Source organism: Hippocampus bargibanti, linkage group LG20 (assembly GCF_051943395.1).
Source record: "Hippocampus bargibanti isolate YZ-2025 linkage group LG20, ASM5194339v1, whole genome shotgun sequence".
Taxonomy (NCBI): domain Eukaryota; kingdom Metazoa; phylum Chordata; class Actinopteri; order Syngnathiformes; family Syngnathidae; genus Hippocampus; species Hippocampus bargibanti.
Genome location: NC_142753.1, coordinates 10,365,224 through 10,386,227, shown reverse-complemented (window position 1 = coordinate 10,386,227; position 21,004 = coordinate 10,365,224). Strand labels below are relative to the sequence as shown.

General features: G+C 40.3%; 2 protein-coding genes across 3 annotated transcripts; both read right to left on the bottom strand.

Moving 5' to 3' along the window:
• Window positions 1-393: 393 nt before the first annotated feature.
• Window positions 394-14,989, bottom strand: ints8 (integrator complex subunit 8). The gene is made up of 28 exons (XM_089023826.1): window positions 14,868-14,989; window positions 14,257-14,395; window positions 14,012-14,186; window positions 13,357-13,497; window positions 12,746-12,817; window positions 12,621-12,672; window positions 11,838-12,020; window positions 11,645-11,752; window positions 10,916-11,068; window positions 10,746-10,846; window positions 10,532-10,673; window positions 9,559-9,629; window positions 9,309-9,484; window positions 9,108-9,238; window positions 8,919-9,029; window positions 7,900-8,104; window positions 7,700-7,821; window positions 6,472-6,656; window positions 6,350-6,383; window positions 5,306-5,365; window positions 5,131-5,192; window positions 3,990-4,108; window positions 3,805-3,908; window positions 3,676-3,726; window positions 3,499-3,572; window positions 2,620-2,684; window positions 2,495-2,538; window positions 394-2,409 (listed from the first exon to the last, which is right to left on the bottom strand). Exons 2-28 carry the CDS (start codon window positions 14,387-14,389, stop codon window positions 2,293-2,295), a joined length of 2,991 nt encoding a protein of 996 aa, XP_088879952.1. The 5' UTR covers window positions 14,390-14,395; window positions 14,868-14,989; the 3' UTR covers window positions 394-2,292.
• A 409-nt stretch (window positions 14,990-15,398) lies between these two features.
• On the bottom strand, window positions 15,399-20,968 carry LOC148883129 (uncharacterized). Of its 2 annotated transcripts, XM_089023443.1 has the most exons (10): window positions 20,667-20,968; window positions 20,080-20,199; window positions 19,929-20,003; window positions 19,740-19,850; window positions 19,473-19,625; window positions 18,419-18,568; window positions 18,208-18,342; window positions 17,855-18,010; window positions 16,863-16,985; window positions 15,399-15,925 (listed from the first exon to the last, which is right to left on the bottom strand). In XM_089023443.1, exons 1-10 carry the CDS (start codon window positions 20,698-20,700, stop codon window positions 15,873-15,875), a joined length of 1,110 nt encoding a protein of 369 aa, XP_088879569.1. In that variant the 5' UTR covers window positions 20,701-20,968; the 3' UTR covers window positions 15,399-15,872. The 2 variants fall into 2 exon arrangements, with proteins under 2 accessions (XP_088879569.1, XP_088879570.1); XM_089023444.1 differs by lacking the exon at window positions 19,929-20,003.
• Between the last annotated feature and the right edge of the window lie 36 nt (window positions 20,969-21,004).

Sequence of the window (21,004 nt, the reverse complement as noted above, 5' to 3'; positions counted from 1 at the left end):
TATCGAGCTAGCTAGATAGCTATCTATCTATCGAGCTAGCTCGATAGCTATATATCTATCGGGCTAGCTAGATAGCTATCTATCCATCTATCGGGCTAGCTAGATAGCTATCTATCCATCTATCGAGCTAGCTAGATAGCTATCTATCCATCTATCGAGCTAGCTTGATAGCTATGTATCTATCGAGCTAGCTAGATAGCTATGTATCTATCGAGCTAGCTAGATAGCTATGTATCTATCGAGCTAGCTTGATAGCTATCTATCTATCGAGCTATCTATCTATCTATCGAGCTAGCTAGATAGCTATCTATCTACAGAGGTAGGGGGGGGAAAGGGTCTCTGTGTCATTTTCAAATGTTTTTATAAAGTACATAATGATATTTTTGGGATTAAAAAAATGGGGAAAAACAATTATTTCTTGCATGTCCCAAGGCACAAATGCCTTAAAAAAAAAAAACTGCAATATAAAGCTTTACGTTATTTCCAAAGACTTTATTAACATGCTCTTTTTGTTTTGTTTTGGATGGATTTCATTAAATGTTCATTTCATAAATTACAGAAATTTAGACTGGGTGTTTAATGTAACTTGTGAATATAATCAATAAATAATAATCAATCATAGTGGCATGTTAAATCTCTTACGTACTATCAATTTTCGAGTCATGGGAATTCAAAGTAAGGCAACAATCGTCACCTACCGGTTGACGATAACTTTTCTCCTTAGTTGAAAGGCATTTTTGATTTTTATTTTGTGTTTTTACAACTGACAAGACACATTTTTTGGAACAAGGGATCGGATATTTCATCCAAGTTTAGGGCTCCACCTAGTGGTGATATTCCACCATCTTTATTTACATTTCTTCCATTAGGTTTAAAACTGAATTCTATTCTTGATCATAATTGTAGACATGTTGTAGCCTGGAGGTTAAGTCAAATGGATACATTTGACTTCTTTTTGTGTGTGTGTGTGTGTGTGGGGGGGGGATAAAAGACCTTTCTGCGGTCGCCATATTGAATTTATCCTGCAAATTAGATTTACCAAAAAAAATGTCATGGATACCGTTGAAGATGTTGCAGAATTGCAGTGCTCCACTATGATTATTATCCGCATGTGTGATCTGTATTACGTCTGCCTGGAGAACGCCAACAAAGTATGTCAAGGCCCGCAAAGGGTTCACGGCTGCCACTGTGGGAGGATATGGGGCGGTGGGGGGGGGGGGGGGGCTTCAGAACAATACAAGAGTGAGCATCTTTTTTGTATCTGTGTCATTTTTTTTTTTTGGAATGTGTTTTTTTCCAGCTCAAAATGTGAAAGCAGATGTTTCTCAAATAGAACACAACAAAACAGCCACACGGGGGGAAATAAAAGAATGATGCTAAGGGGGTGGAGAAAAAATAACGTCCTACTGACAGCAATGTTCCCTCTCAGATGCACATACTCAGAGCACAAGAACATCTACGCAGTGCACATTTTGCAACGTAACTTAATGAGTGACAGGTATCCAGCCAATAATGCCGTACAGTTCAGGTACGCTACGCAGCCAATCGGAGCAGAACGGCGTGAATGTGCTCTGCCCATATGCGCCGTGATACTGATACATTACACACATTACATACTGATACATTAGTGATGGGAATTCTGGCTCTTTTCACAGAGAGCCGGTTCTTTTGGCTCGGCTCACTAAAAAGATCCGGCTCTTTTGGCTCCCAAATGGCTCTTCAGTTTGTTGTTGAAATCATGTAAAATTATGTGAAAAACCAATTACTTATTAATTAATGCTATCATACCAACTAGTAAAAAATATAATTGAATAATAACAACAACATAATGTGATAACATTTGTCCACATGTCTACGCTAACCGCCCTCCTTACTGCTGCGTGTGTCTGTAATTCTCCCCTCGCTCCTCTACCACGGATATCGAGCAATCACGTGCGGCTTTAACCGAAGACTGGGGGCGGGGAATCGAGGAGAAAAAAATACGGCTCCCATTTTCGGCTCCTTGTTAGGATCCGGCTCGTTCGCGAACGACACATCACTAGTACACATCTGATGTTACTCACAGTGGTCCTCAGTGTGCTAAGGGAGCTTGTGTGTCTGCTCAGACACATGAAAAATTAGAGGGAACATTGACTGACAGACATATTTGCTGATTTCATTTTAAATGAATACAAAAAAAACTGTTTTTCTCCATTTAAATCAGCAGAAAAAAACATAATTTCCCATGATTTTGTTGTAGTACAAAAAGCTTCAGCCAATGATCCAGTTGGTGCACAATGTTAAAAATGGGACTTAGAAGTAAAGCTTAGCCATTGCCTGCAGGAATTTTTTCTTGCGCTTCTCCGCCGCTAACTGGAGAACCTCCTCGGGGTTGCTGGTGTTCAGCTCAGTCTGACCGATGGCTTTTATCTGGAACAGAGGACGTTTTCATCACATATACACACGCACACACACAAATGCTTGGAGTGTGGGGGGGTTGCAAAACACTTCTTACCGCTATTTGTCTTTTTTCCGCTTCACCGCGCTTGTGGTGGATATCTGATCATAGTCAAGGTGATATTAAAAAAAAAATAATAAGAATAAATAGAAACGAGCAGATTGAATGTTGAATGAGGATACGCGTGAGGTATTCCAAAATGGTGACGTCCCAGATGTAGTCGTAGAAAGAGTCCATTGCGTCGTGACTGTATGCACGGACACAAATAAATACATTAATTAAATAAACAAGAAGTATCTTAATAAATACATATCTTAAATAAAATATAAATAAAAAATAAAAACATAAAATCCAAAAATAACAAAACAAAAATATAAAACAATAAAATAAACCAAACATAATAAATACATACATAAAATATAAACACAAAATAAAAACAAAAACGAAAAATACAAATTTAAGACAAAAACATAAAACAATAAAATAAACAAAAAAATAATCAATACATACATAAATAAATAAAATATAAAACACAAAATAAAAACAAAAATGAACAATACAAATTTAAAACAAAAACATGAAAAAATATATCAATAAAAAATAAATACATAAATAAATACAATATAAATACAACTAAAAACAAAAACAAAAAATAAAATCAAAAAAATAAACATAAAAATTCATAAATACAAAAATAAAATATAAACACAAAATAAAATCAGATAAAACTAAATAACACATTTAAATGTAAAAAAGAAAAACAAAAATATCATGTAAATATCAAATAATAAATTCATACATAAATACATAAAAGATAAATAAAAAAATTAAAAAAAAAAAACAGAAAAACATAATATAAATAAAAAGATAAGACATATAAAAAATATAAATAAAAAATAAAAATATTAGATAAATAAATAAAGAATAGATAAAAAATAATATATATATATATATATATATATATATATATATATATAAACAAAAACATTAAACGAAAAATATTAAATCACGATGGAACTATTGTGTATATTTTTAGGCTGTACGGAAGGCACAAGGCGTACCTGTTCTGCTCTTGGAGTGCTTTGAACGCCGTCATATAGTCCACCTCCCTCAAGAACTGGCATAGGACCGCCACCTGCAACACAATTTAATTGGTATTGTATATTTTGAATGTATATTCTAATTTTCTGAGACGGCTGTGACGAAAGTGGACATCTTATCATGCTTATCAGTGCGACCTGTGTGTGGCAGTTCATTATGGAGCAGCACTTGATCATCCTCTTCAGAACCTGCGTGGAATGTTGAATAAGGACAGGTCGCACGGGAACAAACACGCGCGTCAAATCAAAAGCGATGCGAGCACCCACTTGCTCCGTGTAGACATCAGGCGGTACAGCTTTGGTAAAAAAATCCGACGATACGCTACCGGCCTGGAGGTACAAGTTGAGGGCAGCCGAGTACTGATTGGTCGCTGCAGGGGTCGACGCGACACGGCGTCAGAGTTAATGTGGTTGATTTAGAAATGTTTTGTAAAAAAAAGGTGTCGCGTTACCAAAGTAGATGTCAGCCTGCGTGATGAGCCACGATTGGTTGTTGGGGTTTAGCGTGAGGGCGTAGGTCACCAGCTCCTTCACTGTCACGGCCACCGCCTCCACGTCCACCGCTTGGATGCTGCATAATGTGCACAGATGAGGAAAAAAATGAACATTAATGAGAGGAGGACAACTCAAATTGAAAAAATAAAAAGAGAATAAAATAACCTATTTACCTAATAATACATAACCTATTTAAAATTGCATTTTCTGTGTAGTTCTCTCTCGTTTCGATCTATAATTGTATTTTATTTATTGCAATCTTTGTGATTGTATTTTATTTATTATAGTACTGATCCTTGTGACTGTAAAGTGTCCTTGAGAGAGAGAAAATGTAATGTATTATTATTGCTTTAAAAATGAGATAATGATTTTTGAAAATGTGAAAATGGAAATTACAGGAATTGAAACAAAAATGCTCATTTTTGAAGGCGCTTAAAATGTAATGTATTATTATTGTTATATTTTTCCCATTTTTTATCAATTAATATCATGCATGAGCTTTCGGGTTTATTTTCAATGAATGCAATTTGGTATTGGGAATGGAAGGTCATTCCCAATAATATAAAGATATGCATAAAAACAAAACTAATGAAAAAAAAACAAAGCTTAAAGGACAACCGACACCGTTTTTTTGTTTAACTGACATCAGAAAAACGTTTTATAGCATCTAAAATACCCAAAACACGCACGCTGATATTTTTAGTCAAATGCAAAACACCAATAAAAATGACTTAAAGTGTCCAAAAACGACTTCAAAATGAAACCGGAAATGGCAAGTTTCAGAAGGTCCCGCCCCCTTGTTCGTGACGTCACGCAGGGACGTCTCGCCTTGCTCTAGAATCAAAACAATGGCTTCAGATTCGGAGAAGATGCTTTCTTGTTACTCATCCAGTTATGAATATGATTCAAATAGTTCTGAAGTGGAAAGCATAAATGTTTGCAATCGATTAAAGAAGTCTTCTCGTATCAATTCGAGCTGTCAGGACTCTAATGTAGCGTCCCGGAAAATGCACAAGATGGCGCCCAAGCTTCGTTGGAAATGGGCTGTCGGTTGTCCTTTAAATTAAAAAAACAAAATGAAGATGGCAGATGCATTACTTGGGCAGAGACGCCGGCCAGATGGAGAGGTGCTCGGCCGTCACTTCATTGACGATGTCGTCCTGCACGGGGAATATGGGGGGTGGGGGGGGAGGGACAATAAAGCTTCAAATTAATATTTCAGGATGCCGTTGCAAAGAAGTTGAAAATTGGGTGTTTTCGGCCGATGGCGCACCCTGACGATGCTGTGCAGCCGGACGAAGAGCGAGATCAACGTGGTCAGCACAAGCGGTTCCTGACGCACAAACACGGCATGTCGTCAGCAATGTGACATCATCATTTATTTTAGGGGTGATGTACAGTGATACCTTGGCTTATGAACTTAATTGGTTCCCAGACAGAGTGTGTAAGGCGAAAAGTGTGTATCCCAATAAATTAATTTCCCATAGGAAACCATTAAAATGAGAATAATCCGTTCCCAGGTCCCCATAAAACACAATTTTCTACTTTGTAAGCCTTAAAACTTCACAAAATATACCTTATTTTATATATAATCAATGTGCTATGGTATTATAATTAAAGAAATAAACTGTACTGTATAATAACGTCGTTTTATTTACCTTTGTGATGGTCGTTGATGGCTTGATGGGATGGACTGGCCGGTTTCATCAGGATTAAACAGTTGATGAGGAACGTAGCCTTCTTTCACCATCTTGAGGAATGATCCCTTATAGGTGCTTTCTCTGCGATAATTTTATCCAGTTCCTCATCAATTGTGTTCTGTTTAGCTGCATTGATAGCTTTTTGCATCAAGTGTACAGATGGCTTGTGCGGGTTGTTTGTGAAGCCTGATTGATGGGATATCTTATTTTTGTAAATTTCCCAATTGTGGAACGAATAAAGGTTTTCTGATTCTGATTATTTTAACCTTGCAGTCCACAGTCTGCCTTTGAACTATCAAAGTTGAAACTCTCACACTGTCGTCTTCCTGTCTCTTTAATGTTTAAACCACCCCCTCTCACTGCTGCGTTCTTGACCAATCACGTGGGTTTAAACGACGATTGGGGGCGGGGAATAGAGGACCAAAACAAGTCGGCTGCCATTTTCTTGTTAGGAGAACGGGCTTGTTCGCGCACGACACATCAGTCATTGTGCCAGCTCCGTGTGTATCCCGAAAAATAGTTTGTATGCCAAGGTAAAATGTTCATAAATTTAACGTTCGGAAACCGAAAGGTTCGTAAGCCAAGGGGTTCGTAAACCGAAGTATCACTGTACTTACTCTGATTTTCTTGACAAACGTGATGAATTGACTCCTGGAAAAGAACAAAAGGACCACATTTTGTTACTCGCCGTTATTCATTGATCATCATTGGCGCAGCTTTTCGGGACGACCAACGGCACCTATGAAGGATCCCCAGGGAAGAAACCTGGAGCTTGATGAGTACCACGCGTCCGTCGCTGTTGCGCTTGTACTGGATGGGGACGCTGCAGATCTGCACCACGGCGTCCCAAAGCTCCTTGGCGGTACGTCGGCTCTCTTTGGGACCTGGTAGCTCCTTGCATGTGGATGCCAGCAGCTGGCCCAGCTGAGGGAAAGATTTTTTTTTTTAAATTTGAGTAAAGGAAGTGAAGAAAAACATACAATCAAACTTTAGTTTTCGAACGTCTTGGTTCTCGACCAATTTGGTTTTTGACACAAAAATGTGTATTATTTTTTATGCCTCAGTTTGCAACTGAAAATCAGCATTCCAAAATGGTGACGTTACACATGTATGTCCATGGACCCACAAATAAATGAATAAATACATAAATACACACATACGAATAATAAAAATCCATTTCATTTCTAAGCGCCTTTCAAAACTCTCAAGGTCACTTTACAGTCACAGTTTTTCTGTGGGTGAACATAAATAGATATCTTAATGAATACAATATAAATAAATAAATAAAAAATAAACATAAAAATTAATACAGAATTACAGAAATGAATACATATATGAATAAAATATTAAAAAATAAAAACCAAAACAGAAAAAAATAAAAAACAAAGACACTGACGCACAAATAAAATAAATACATAAATAAACATATCTTAAATAAAATATTAATAAAAAATAAAAACATAAAAAATATAAATGAAAATAAAATAAACAAAGATTAATAAATAAATATAGAAACAAATACAGACGTGAATACATATATAAATAAAATATCAATAAAAAAATAACAGAAAAAATGAAAATAAAAAACACTGACCCACAAATAAATGCATAAAACATCTTAAATAAAATATACATACAAATTAAACATAAATAAATAAATAAATATCTTAAAAAACATCTTAAATAAAATATATACAAAATAATACATAATACAAAATAAAAACAAAAACAAAAAATATAATCAACATAAACATTAATAAATAAATATAGAAATACATACAGAAATTAATTCAGATATAAATAATATCAATAAAAAATAACAACCAAAACAGAAAAAATAAAAAACAAAAACACTCACCCACACATAAAATAAACAAATAAATATCGAAAAAAAACTTAAATAACTTAAATAAAATATAAATACAAAATAAAAACAAAGACATTAAAAAAAGAAATGGTGCCATCACCTTGACGTAAGGGTTGTTGACCACCGCTGAGGGCAGCACCTGTAGCGTCAAGTAGTCGTTCTCCCGCCAGTTCAACATGAAGGCCACGCATTCCTCGCCAACCACTTGGCGCAGAGGAAGATCTGCGCGCACACACACAAGAAAAAAAGGTGTCACCATGCCGCCCTACTGGCTCGCTCGATCGGGGTTGTTAAACTCGCCGCGTATCCTCATCTCCAGGTATCCGCGCACTCGGCTCACGAGGTCGGGAGGTGGCCTCTCCTTGCAGCCGTCGGCCGCCGCCGTCTCGTGCGCTCGCACTTCCATCAGCAGCATCTCGTTCAGCATCACCTGACGAAGGCGCGGCGAGAACTCCGTCACCAACTCCAAGCAAGCCGAAAACAGTTGCCGCCCGTGCGCAAAGTCCTGAAAGGGGGACGAGGATGTCATGCCGCACCATTTTAATCATCATCATCATAATCATCATCCATTTCTAAGCGCCTTTCAAAACTTTCAAGGTCACTTTACAGTCACAAAATCGGTTTATCTGAAGGGTGAGCAGCGGCAGCCACATGCGCCAGCTACATAGCTAGCTAACTAGACAGAGAGCAAATAGATAAATAGGAAGCTACATGTCTAACTAGCTAGACAGATAGCAAACAGATAGCAAATGGATAAATAGCCAGCTACATAACTTCGTAGCTAGACAGATAGCAAATGGATAAATAGCCAGCTACATAGCTAGCTAGCTAGACAGATAGCAAATGGATAAATAGCCAGCAACATAACTAGCTAGCTAGACAGATAGCAAACAGATAGCAAATGGATAGCCAGCTACATAGCTAGACAGATAGCAGATAGCAAATGGATAAATAGCCAGCTACATAACTAGCTAGCTAGACAGCTAGCAAACAGATAGCAAATGGATAAATAGCCAGCTACATAGCTAGCTAACTAGACAGAGAGCAAATAGATAAATAGGAAGCTACATGTCTAACTAGCTAGACAGATAGCAAACAGATAGCAAATGGATAAATAGCCAGCTACATAGCTAGCTAGCTGGCCTATTTCTTGCCGGCTCTCATCTTGCTTCTTCGCGTCTTTTCACGTCGTACATGTCTTTTCACGTCTTACGTTGCCAAAATGTCCCGCTGTCGACGTATCAGGATGGACACGAAGTGAACTGATCTCGACGTGGCATTGAGACATCGATGATGCAAAACGATGACATCATCCTTACCCTGATGGTGACGCAATGGAGGCCTTTTGCCATGAGGATGTAGACCAGGTCTTTGGTCAGGTTGTCTTTGATGGGCAGGATCACATTGACGTAATCTGGCGGAACTTCCCACTAAGAGGAAAACAGGATTAGCGATGATCTGCTATTTTGCGAAAAACGCGTTTTTCCCAGTGTCTTTGAACGCATCACCTTGCTATTGATTCTCCAGAACGGTCTGTCCGCAATGTCATGGAGCTCTTTGAGGATCTGCCTGATCTTTCGCGGGTCCAAAGAGCGGATGAGCTGCTGAACCAGTTGTCCGATGCTCACGCTCGGCGACGCTAAGCGATAACGAGGCCGTTAGCGACGCAGAGGTGCGGCCTTCGCGCAAACCGAACCCGGCGGGCTTACCCGGGATGTCGTAAAACGAAGGCAGCGGCTTAGCGCTGAGGTTGACGGCGGCTAAGCGTTTCCGCATTTGCTCCACCAGCAGCTTTCTCTCCTCCTCCTTCAGGAGCTCAGTGAAGAGTTTGTGGGAGGATACCACCAAAACCAGGGAGAGTTCCGGAAGGCTTTCGCAGAGCGTGCTGTCGGGGAAGATACAAGAAACGCTGGGAATACAGGAAATGCAAAGAGAATGCTGAGCGTTGATGTGACTCACTGCATGAAGGTAGCCATGTTGCGTCGGGATGCTTCGGACGAACGCTCTTTTTCCAGGGACTGGGCGCACACCTGCAAGATGGACGGATTCAAATTAAATGCTTTCCAGCTCTGGAGGAATTTTGTACAATCGCACACTCAAAGTTCCTCTCCAAATACTGCTGGTCACTTAAAGGACAACCGATGTCTCCGGACAAGTTGTGTCCATAATTTGTAAAATGGCTTCAAATGACTTCTACTGAGCATATTTTAATAAGATTCCACCGTATATAGCTATATTTTACGTTTTAAGACTTGCACTGAATATTCCGGAAGCCTTGTTTTTGAGTTGGGGACGAGTCCTCACCCTACGTCACTGAAGGAACGCCCCTGACCGAAAAAAGGACACGTTGTAGCAGTCCTTCCATCACGTCAATGTATTTGCTGAAAACTTCATGTAGCACCAAAAGAGGCAGAAGAGGGCGACAAAGCTCCATGTAAGGAATTAATCAGCCTGTGGAAACGGGCTGATTAATTCCTTACACGGAGCTTTGTCGCCATTTTCTGCCTTTTTGGGTGCTACATTTCTTTCCAGATGCCTCAAAATGGCATGGAATAAATTATTTAATCGATTGCAAACATGTATGCTTTCCTCTTCAGAACTATTTGAATCATATTCATAATTGTACGAGTAACAAGAAAGCATGTTCTCTGAATCTGAACCCGTTGTTTTGATTCTCCAGCAAGGCAAGACGTCTTAGGGTGACATCACGAACAAGGGGGCGGGACCTTCTGAAATGGCCACTTCCGGGTCCATTTTTTTTTGCAGATTTTGGATTCTTTGTCAGCAAACTGACGTTTCACTGACGAAATTTCTTGGATAAGAAGCGAAACGTCCGACACCTTCAGAGAAGTACAGATGACGGCTGAAGAAACCTTTTCATCGATGGACCACTCCTGTACTTTTATTATTATTATTACAAAACAGTGCTTACCTCTAGAATAAAATCCACCAGGCGCTTGCTGGGCTTCATGAGCAGCTGCTGGAAGCGCACGCTGAGCACTTCCCCCTCCAGGGCGTCGCGCACCGCATTGCACACGCACAACTGGTGGCACACCTCATCCAGGCCGGTCTCCCTGCGTGAAACACTTTTGTAACTTTAACTGGAATCGTATGCGTAATCGTAAACGTATGAGGTTTCCTCACACCCTTGCTGTGCCTTGTACAAGACTTCCCTGAGGACAGAGCGTCTGAAGTCCTTCGGTAACGCGCGGCTGATGTTGTCCTTGATGAACGCTTCCACCACACTCTGAAAACAGGTACCGTCACTTAAGTCTAAAAAGCCTCCTAGAACAACAGAACTTCATTCAGCGCTTACTTGGTAGTTGCGGGCGCCGAGCAGTCCGTTGATCTGGTCGTAGTGTGTGGCCTGAGAGTCACACGAATCACAGTCTCCGGTCAGAGCTTTGCAGGCGTTCCAGTAACCAGCAAGACGTTTCTCGTCCAGGTGGACGTGCACGGTGGAGTCCAGCTAAGAAGACCAAAAACAAACGACAGGAAATGAGACACAATGAGGTAGTAGGTAGCCGTCAGATGAGAAGAAAGGAGCATCAGCGCAGAGTGCCGATGCGTATGCGGAACGGTCGCTGCATGGAATTGAAGCGGATTTACGTGGGACAGGAGATGTGAGACAATCTCTTTCGTCAATGGATGCTCCAGTAGCAGCTTGGAATCGAAGCGGATTTACGTGAGACAATCTCTTTCGTCAATGGGTGCCACAGCTTCGTGTTAGCTTTCAGCATTTAGCTTGTAGCAGACGTGGACATTTGACCATGACGTCCTTGATCCACTGGTGAAAAGGATGTTTTCATCTAGAACTTCTTCGTACAACAAAGTGGGTGCAGAAATTGCTTAAGATTGAATGACTTTCTTTGTGTTGTCATATTATTTGTTGTTGTTTTGACTTCAAGATGACGCCGCGAGAATGGCTGCCTTTACAGCAGGTCCTGTATTTTGTTTTTCAACTTCTTCCCTTCCTTCCATAACTTTGTCGCTATGAAATGTAAAATTTCTCCACTGCGAGACGATTAAAGGGATGAGGTGTTACCTTTTTCAAGAGCTCCTTGGTCTGTCGAAAATGGTCTCTGGCTTTCTCAAAAGCTGGCTGGTCGGTGCAGCCTTGCTGGAAAAAAATGGCGCCCAAGTCGTAGTGAACCTAAAAAGACCAGAGGAGTTAAAACTTGGGATGCCCAACTCATGCGTCTTTCAATAGGGGTTGGCGACCATTCCTTTGAGCACACCTGGCAGCGCAGCTCGTTGGCGCTGATACGAAGTCCCGCCGTGGAGGACTCGGTCTCGCCGTTGGCGGCCGCCGTGTCAGCTGCCAGCAGGTCCAAAGTCCTCATTGTATGCACGTAGAAATCCTTTTTCAGACGTAGCGACCCTACTAGGACAGTGATGGAATCGCTAGCCTGCTCCTTTAACTGGAAACGCAAAAATGGCATTCAGATGGCAAATTGAATTGACAGTGATACCTCGGTTTACGAACCCCTTGGCTTACGAACTTTTCGGTTTACGAACGTTGAAAATTTTACCTTGACGTAAAAACTATTTTTTGGGATACACACGGAGCTGCCACAATGAGTGATGTGTCGTTCGCGAACGAGCCCATTCTCCTAACAACAAAATGGAAGCCGACTGTTTTTATTCCTCTATTCCCCGCCCCTTCGATCAAAGCCACGTGATTGGTCAAGAACGCAGCAGTGAGGGGAGGTGGTCATCAACGACCATCACAAAGGTAAATAAAACAACTTTATTATAAAGTACAGTTTATTTCTTTAATTATAATACCATATCATATTTATTATACATAAAATAAGGTATATTTTGTGAAGTTTTAAGGCTCAGAAAATTTGAAAATTATGTTTTATGGGGACCTGGGAACGGATTATTCTCATTTTAATGGTTTCCTATGGGAACTACATTTTTGGGATACATACTGTTTGGGAACCAATTAAGTTCGTAAGCCAAGGTATCACTGTATATAGAACCCTGTCTGGTTTTGCAATTTGACGTTCACGCACCACGCTTAGGATGTTGTCTGTCATCTCTTTTTCTTGCTGTACAACACTCAACCTGCATATACAAATTGAAATCGGTTTGAAATTTAGCGACGGGTGAAATTGGACCGTTGAGAGAGAATACTTGCATGTTTATCTGATGTGGCCCCGGTTTGTTCTGTTTCTCTGGAAAGCTGCTCAGCACAATGGTTCTGATGGCCCTGGAAAGCAAACCTTTTCATTCTGGTATCCCTTCGGTGCCTCTATTTTAACTTATTCACTGCCAGACAATGTGTAACAATGTGTTCATTTCAGTGCCAGGGTTTTTGTCATTTTCACTCAAAATGTAGGACCCGCAGAATATTGCGTTTTAGTGCTACATAAACATTCAATTCAATATAAGAAACCTGAGACTCTCTTTTTCACAAAAAAAGAGTTAATTCCTAAATTATATGGGTCTGGAGTTATCTGAGCTTGAAATGGGGGCAGCTGTACAAAATACAATACATATTGATTTATAGAGCGCTTTAACAACAGCTGAAGCTGTAACAAAGCGCTAATATAGAAAAAAGGCAAATTCTGCCCCTTCGTGGAAGGGAAAAACATTGCCAGAGGTCTGACCAGCACTTTATCAGCACCAACCGGAACAAATTTGGGAATGGCGCTCCAAGTCATGCTTATAAATTACTGAATTAATTCAGGAATGACAGTAAATGAGTTAAATATATATTTTTTTGGGGGGTGTCAGTGGGTTACTGACCAGCGGTTGTAGATGAGGACGGCCATGGCTGTGGTGGGCGGCAGGGTGGAGAGATCCAGGTCTACATGTTTGACGCCCGCCGGCACTTTGCTCACGCACAGCAATTCATTGAGTAACATGTTCAACACGGGGATGGTCAAGCTGTCAGAAGATAAGACAAAAAAAATCCATCCATCTTGTGCATTTTCTGGGACGCTACATTGGAGTCCTGACGGCTCGAATTGATACGGGAGGACTTCTTTAATCGATTGCAAACATTTATGCTTTCCTCTTCGGAACTATTTGAATCATGTTCATAACTGGATGAGTAACAAGAAAGCATCTTCTCCCAATCTGAAGCCATTGTTTTGATTCTAGAGCAAGGCAAGACGTCCTGGCGTGACGTCACGAACAAGACCTTCTGAAACTTGGCATCTCAGAGGTCATTTTGAAGTAGTTTTGGGACACTTTAAGTCATTTTTATTAGTGTTTTGCATATGACTAAAAATATCAGCCTGCGTGTTTTGGGTATTTTCGATGCCATAAAACCTTTTTCTGATGTCAGTTAGGAAACAAAAAAATGGTGTCGGTTGTCCTTTAAATGTGACACAAATGTTTAAAAAAAACACACACACATCCAGAAAAACAAATTCCAAAAAAAATGTGTGGAGCGCACCCTTTCTCCAATGCATCCAGATCCCATTTCATGTACGCCGCCACTTTGAGCGCCAGCAGCTTCAAGGTACGGTTTCTGCGGTTGTCAACAGGAGGCTGCACCTGATTCTGTTCGTTCACCGACGGCTTGGAGGCCTGCTCGAGGAACTGGATGACAAGCTGCACCCCTGTCGGGTCTGAGAAGACATAAAAATGTCATCACTGCCACATTGGGACAATCTGGAGATTGTATGGTGAGCTCTCTACCGGGATTGGGATTCTGCAGGTGTTTCTCCAGCAAAGATGCATCCAGGAGGAACTCGAACCAGGAAGTCTGGAGCGGCGTGCTAGGCCTGCTGGTTGTCACGGCGGCGACCCGGTCGGCCGCTTCCGCACTCATCCTCCCCTGGTGAACACAAGTTCATTTTTGATGAAAGGAGTGAAAAAACACAATGAAATACTTGACATTTAAGGTTAGTTTGAGCCACTTCAACCTCAATTTGAGCAGAACAAAAGAAAATGTAGGAGACAGAAAGCTTTGGGGTTGTCTCTTGGTTCTCCAAAATAGTCAACTCTAAATTTTGATAGCACATTTACATTGAAGATGGTTTGGACCAAAGAAGAAAAAATGAAGTTGGGAAGATTCTCATTTTTATCTCAGAATTCTCACTTCAAACTCATAATGTTCACTCTAAATACAGAATAGTGAGATTTATGTCTGGGGAAGTCCAAGCAAGCTGCAGGAGTTTTTGTTAGTCAAAAATCGAGGCGCAATGGTGAGTCTGCCGCAACCGCTACATTGAATCAAACGCACCCCTTCGGACTTTATTTTATTTACGTTTCATATTTCTTACGTAACCAGAAGTGAATAATCTTACCTCAGTGCGTTAAACAAGCAACCATGACAGCGTAGCAACTGTAAAAAAGCACAAAAGGGGCCTAAATTTGGGGAAGTTGACTTCAGTTTCTCACATAATTCATTTTGAGCACCGCCATAGCGTCACTTATGTTTCCGGTTCCGGTTTATCTTTGGAAAGAATCATACTGCGCTGCATTTGCGCCTACTTATAGCGTTCCCAAAATCAAACTTAAAACCTTATTTTTTATCCATACCATATATTTACATTTAATTGATATTTATGTGACACCATACAGTCATATCTGATGTCTAATTCTTCTTTCAATGTGTAAAATGCCATAAAAAAATCAATGTTTATAATGCCTTACCAATTTTGAACGACGTTTTCAAACACGACATGTAGCATACTTTTCTAAGCCTTAAAATTACACAAAATATACCTTATACCTTGTCGAACTCACATTAGCGATATCATAGTCAAATGTTGAATATCATTCCATGTGTTACAGTAAAATATAACCACCATTTAAAAAAACCTGAGGTATGAAAACACATTTTATTCTTTCATAGTGCAGCCCAAAATACATTTTTGGGTAACTTTAATTCAACAATGTTTGCAGTTGGTCAGGAACAAAAAAAACATAAATAAAGTGACAATTTTTCATCAATATTTTTCACCCAAACATGCTAAGTATACTTTTAAATTGTGAAAAAGGTGAAATATAACATTGGGTAAATACAACCTTTTGTGGTGAACAATAAAACTCACACTTGGGGGAAAAAATTAATTGGCACAAATGGTAAAATGACAAAAAAAAAATAATAATAACGATTGTGTGCAAAAGTGACATTTGGTCCCAAACTAAAAAAGCGGGACCAACTAAATGAGTCCTTCAAGTTATTCACATACAAAACATTGAGGGTTTTTTTTTGTCCTCAACATTAAACACCGTTTTAGAGAGCATCTTGCTCAAAATATTCTTTTTTAATCATTTTTGAACATGAATTGTTCTTCCGCCGACGATTACTCGGAACTCTCTTCTCGTTTCTCGCTGGTTTCCTTGGCCAATCGCCACTCTGAGTTAAAAGAACGAGAAGGACGTCAATATTCATATGGACATTTTTCGGATTGACCACAGTGATACCTTGTCTTACGAACTTAATTGGTTCGCAGACAGGGTGTGTAAGGTGAAAAGTGTGTATCCCAAAACTTAATTTCCCATAGGAAACCATTAAAATGAGACTAATCCGTTCCCAGGTCCCCATAAAACATAATTTTCTAAGCCTTAAAACTAGACAAAATATACCTTATTTTATGTATAATAAATATGCTATGGTATTATAATTAAATAAATAAACTGTACCGTCTAATAAAGCCTTTGTGATGGTCGTTGATGGCTTGATGGAATGGAGTGGCCGGTTTCATCAGCATGAAACACTTGATGAGGAACGTAACCTTCTTCTTTCACCATCTTGAGAAATGATCCCTTGTAGGTGCTTTCTCTGCGATAATTTTACCTAGTTCCTCATTAATTGCATTCTGTTTAGCTGGGTTGATAGATTTTTGCATCAAGTGTACAGATGGCTTGTGCGGGATATTTGTGGAGCCTGATTGATGGGAATTTTAACCTTGCAGTCTACACAAATTGAAACGAGTCCAAATGTCACTGTTTTCTATCCATTTTGTCTCTCTCTCTGTCGTCTGCCTGTCTCTTTAATGTTTAAACCACCTCCCCTCACTGCTGCGTTCTTGACCAATCACGTGGCTTTAACCGAAGACTGGGGGCGGGGAATAGAGGACCAAAACAAGCCGGCTGCCATTTTCTTGTGAGTAGAACGGGCTTGTTCGCGAATGGCACATCACTCATTGTGGCAGTTCTGTGTGTATCCCGAAAAATAGTTTGTATGCCAAGGTGAAATTTTCATAAATTTAACGTTCATAAACCGAAAAGTTCGTAAGCCAAGGGGTTTGTAAACCAAGGTATCACTGTATTTCGCAGGAGGTCGCTTTCACCTGCTTGGCTTCCGGCGGCGGTAGCTGCTTTAATTTCGCACCTTTCCAGCCTGATGCGGAGCGTTTTGGTCACTTGAGAGTGTTTGATGGCTTCCATTGGGGGTTCGTCATCTGAACTGGCGCCTAAGAAAAACATCAAACAGCTACATTCTTTTTAACGCATTCACTGCCAGACCAAGACTCCAAGACCCACAGAATATTGAGTTTTAGGACTACATAAACATTCAATGCAGCATAAGAAAATTTAGACTCTTCTTTGATCAGAAGAAAAGAGTTATTTCCTAAATTATATGGGTCTGGAGTTATATGAGCTTGAAATGAGAGCGGCTGTCCAAAATACAATGCAATAACATGCAGATTGGTTTATATATAATAATCCATTTGATTTCTAAGCGCCTTTCAAAACTCTCAAGGTCACTTTACAGTCACAGGATCAGTTTTTCTTTGGGTGAGTAGCGGCAGCCACACACGCCAGCCCAGTGTTCACGAATGCTAGATAGCTAATATGTTTCGGGACTCAATTAGCTAGCTAGCCATATAGCCAAAAGATAGCCAATAGATAGCTAATAGATGGCTAGCTATCTAGTAATAATAATCCATTTCATTTATAAGTGCCTTTCAAAACTCTCAAGGTCACTTTACAGTCACATGATCAATTTTTCTGTGGGTGAGTAGCGGCAGCCACACGCGCCAGCGTTCACTCACCTAGAAGTAACTCAAAAAGATAGAATAGCACTTTAACAACAGCTGAAGCTGGAACAAAGCGCAAACATGGAAAAAGGGTAAATACTGCCCCTTGTGGAAAGGAAAAAACATTACCAGAGGCCATAGCCAGCGCTTTATCTGCACCCAAGCATGAAAAACCGAAACCCGAACAAATTCGGGAATGGCGCTCTACGTCATATTTTCAATTCCCGAATAAAATTCATGAATGGCAGTGAATGATTGAAAGAAAACAAAAAAAATTCTCGTAGTCCTCGTCTTTACGTTACCTGCCATTGCCATCTTGTTCCTGGTTTTTGGAGTCGCCGGCCTCTTCTTGGAAGCCGCTGGCTGTTTCCTCTGCTTGGCCTTCTTCTCCATTTGGGATTTTTTCACCGGATTGATGACGGGTTCGTCATCCAAGCTCTCATCAGACTGGTTATCTTCTAAAAGAGAAAAAGTGACACTATTTTTTACACAAATTTGATCATTATCCGGGGTTTCTACAAAACAGACTTCGGTCAGATTAGCCCAAGGAGACATCGCTTATTGTGGCAGCTCCGTGTGTATCACGAAAAATAGTTCGTAAGCCAAACCGAGGTATCACTGCACTTCGTATTTCCATAAAACATCATGATTGTACCTCGCCTCTTTTTAGAAGCGCTGCCTTGTGACGCGCCGCTCTTTTTTGCTGCCTTTTTCTTGTCTTCTACCGCCTTGGTCTGCTTCGCCAGGTTCACCAAAGGCACGTCGTCGTCGTGGTGGTCCGAGCCGTTGTCTGAGGACGTAAACACTTAAAATCCGACGAATCGCCGCTGGGAATCGACCTTCACAGCGCTTTCTCCAAGCCTTACCCTGCTCCGCTCTGCTTGCGCGCTTGGATCGGGTTTTCTTGATGTTCTTTATGGCGGGTGTTGCCTGGCGACAGGCGATTGCCATCTTTCTCACCATGGCTGTCTGCCGGTCGTCATCCGAGTGCTCGTTGGTCGACTCTCCGAATTTAACTGGAAAGAGGTGAAAAAAAAAATGGCAGGGAAACTTCGATTTTTAATGTGTTGGTTGTTTATGAACATTTATGAACATTTTACCTTGGCATACAAACTATTTTTCGGGATACACACGGAGCTGCCACAATGAGTGAGGTGTCGTTCGCAATTCTCCTAAAAGAAAATGGCAGCCGGCTTGTTTTGGTCCTCTATTCCCCGCCCCCAGTCGTCCATTAAAGCAACATTATTAGTCAAGAACGCAGCGGTGAGGGGAGGTGGTTTAAACGGGAGTGGCGAAATTTGGACTCGTTTCAACGTTGATAAATCAAAGGCAGAGTGTAGACTGCAAGGTTAAAATTCCCATCAATCAGGCTCCACAAATAACCCGTACTAGCCATCAGTTCAATTTGAAATGAAAAGACAAGCAAGGGAACCAGCTATTAATGATGTTTACAGTGTGTCTGCTTGCATCTGTTGCAATATCACAACTTCCAAGATGTACAACCCAGAGCTCCTAGAGACACTTTATGCAAAAAGCTATCCATTCCATCAAGCCATCAACGACCATCACAAAGGTAAATAAAATGATTTTATTATACAATACAGTTTATTTCTTTAATTATAATAACATAGCACATTTATTATACATAAAATAAGGTATATTTTGTGTCGTTTTAAGGCTGAGAAAATTAGAAAGCAGAAAATTAGAAAGTAGAAAATTATGTTTTATGGGGACCTGGGAACGGATTATTCTCATTTTAATGGTTTCCTATGGGAAATTAATTTTTGGGATACACACTTTTCGCCTTACACACTCTGTTTGGGAACCAATTAAGTTCGTAAGCCAAGGTATCACTGTAAATGAAATGTTTCTAAATTCCATTTCGGATTGGATTGGCCTTGATTATTTTGTGACACTTGCCTCTTTTTTTGGCAGAGTTTCTTTTGGAGGTGGCCTCGGTGGATTGTGCAGAGGTGCTACCTGGCAGATTTTCCTTCCTCCGTGGCTTTGGCTTCTTGGCAATTACGCTCAAAGGCTCATCGTCATCTGAACTCACATCCTCATCTGAAACATCTGTCCAAGGCATTTTTATTTTATTTTATTTTATTTGAACAACGGGAAAATGAATCTGTTTTTCGTTATGGGAGATTGCAATAGAGGTCCAAGCAGGTGAACGTGTCACTTTACCTTTTTTCTTTTTTGGCTGAGCAGCTTTCTTGGGTTGCACTGTGAACTTCTTACCAACTTTGGTTGCTGCTTTGGCTTTCACCAGAGAATCATTGTCGGAGCTGTCATCCTCTTTTGGCATCACAAACAGGAAAAAAAAATTAGGATGAAAAGGAAAAAAAACAAAGTGGAATCAGAAACGTGTCTAACCTGCTTTTTGGTCATGAATTGGGGATGATCTATTTCCCTTTTTCTTGGGCTTTGGCTTGATTAAAGGCTCATCATCTGGCATTTTTTTTACATTCTAATATCGGTCAGAATGCAACAACGAAGGAGATACAAAAAAAGCTGACAGCCTCACCGCTCTTGTCTTCAACGTTGAAGATGTTCGTGGCCTCAGTGGACTGCTTCACCCGTTTTGGTCGCCTCGCCACAAAGCTCGAGAGCGGAACATCGTCATCGGAGCTGGAGTTGTCCTTGTCTACGGTGCAACATTGTAACACAAATCATTTACAACTCGCAAAAAGCTATATCTCCAAAACTCTGAGATTTTGGATTTGGTCTTAAATTTCAGGAAGAACATCATGCACTATAACCATGACCACTTAATTTTTTTTTTGACGGTTTGAACTGTATTTGTGGCGTCAAAACTCTTTATATTCTCTGACCAGGAGCTGCTGGGAAGAAAACACAACAGCCATTTGAGTCATGACTGAAACGGTATACGTCCTAATTTCGACAGAATTAGCAATTAAACAGACCTTCTCGTGACACTGTATACATTTAAGGCAAACCCTAACAATCGATTGATAACATTGAAACAGGATGTTCTCAAGAGTGCCATCAACTGGTTGTAACACGTGCACTACCCGTTGGTAACGTAACGTCATACCGTTTTTACACGCACATAATTAAAAAATACGTGTAATCAAGTGATGGAAGAACTACCTGAGGGTTTAAGTGGCGTACCGTGGCGCTCCATTTTGTGACTGACAAGAAATGAAAATGCTCATCCAAAGCGCGAGCCCTCAAATACCCCACGCAACTAGCTTAATTCACGTAAAGATACGCTAGTAGCTTGCTTCGCCGGCGTTTTGTCGCACGGCCGTCGGTAAATTTTTGGAAATTTGTTTAATTTGTTACAAGAGGAGCGATAGAAGACTCCAAAGAGCTTGAATTGATTTTTAATTGTAAATTTGACCCGTTTCTGTAAGCGGGTAATACTGTATTAAAATTGCTTGACTGACTGATGTTTGGGCTCACTATTATGACGTCACTGCGCGGGC

Excerpts from the sequence above, each read along its gene's own strand:
- LOC148883129 (XM_089023443.1), bottom strand. The coding sequence starts at position 20,700 with ATGGAGCGCCACGGTACGCCACTTAAACCCTCAG. Across the intron at positions 20,004-20,079 it reads CAACGTTGAAGACAAGAGCG|ATGATGAGCCTTTAATCAAG; the intron begins GTGAGGCTGTCA and ends AAAAAATGCCAG. Across the intron at positions 15,926-16,862 it reads CGCCGCCGGAAGCCAAGCAG|AGTGGCGATTGGCCAAGGAA; the intron begins GTGAAAGCGACC and ends CTTTTAACTCAG.
- ints8 (XM_089023826.1), bottom strand. The coding sequence starts at position 14,389 with ATGAGTGCGGAAGCGGCCGACCGGGTCGCCGCCGTGACAACCAGCAGG. Across the intron at positions 12,673-12,745 it reads GGGCCACATCAGATAAACAT|GTTGAGTGTTGTACAGCAAG; the intron begins GCAAGTATTCTC and ends TTGTATATGCAG. Across the intron at positions 9,485-9,558 it reads AACATGGCTACCTTCATGCA|CACGCTCTGCGAAAGCCTTC; the intron begins GTGAGTCACATC and ends CTTCCCCGACAG.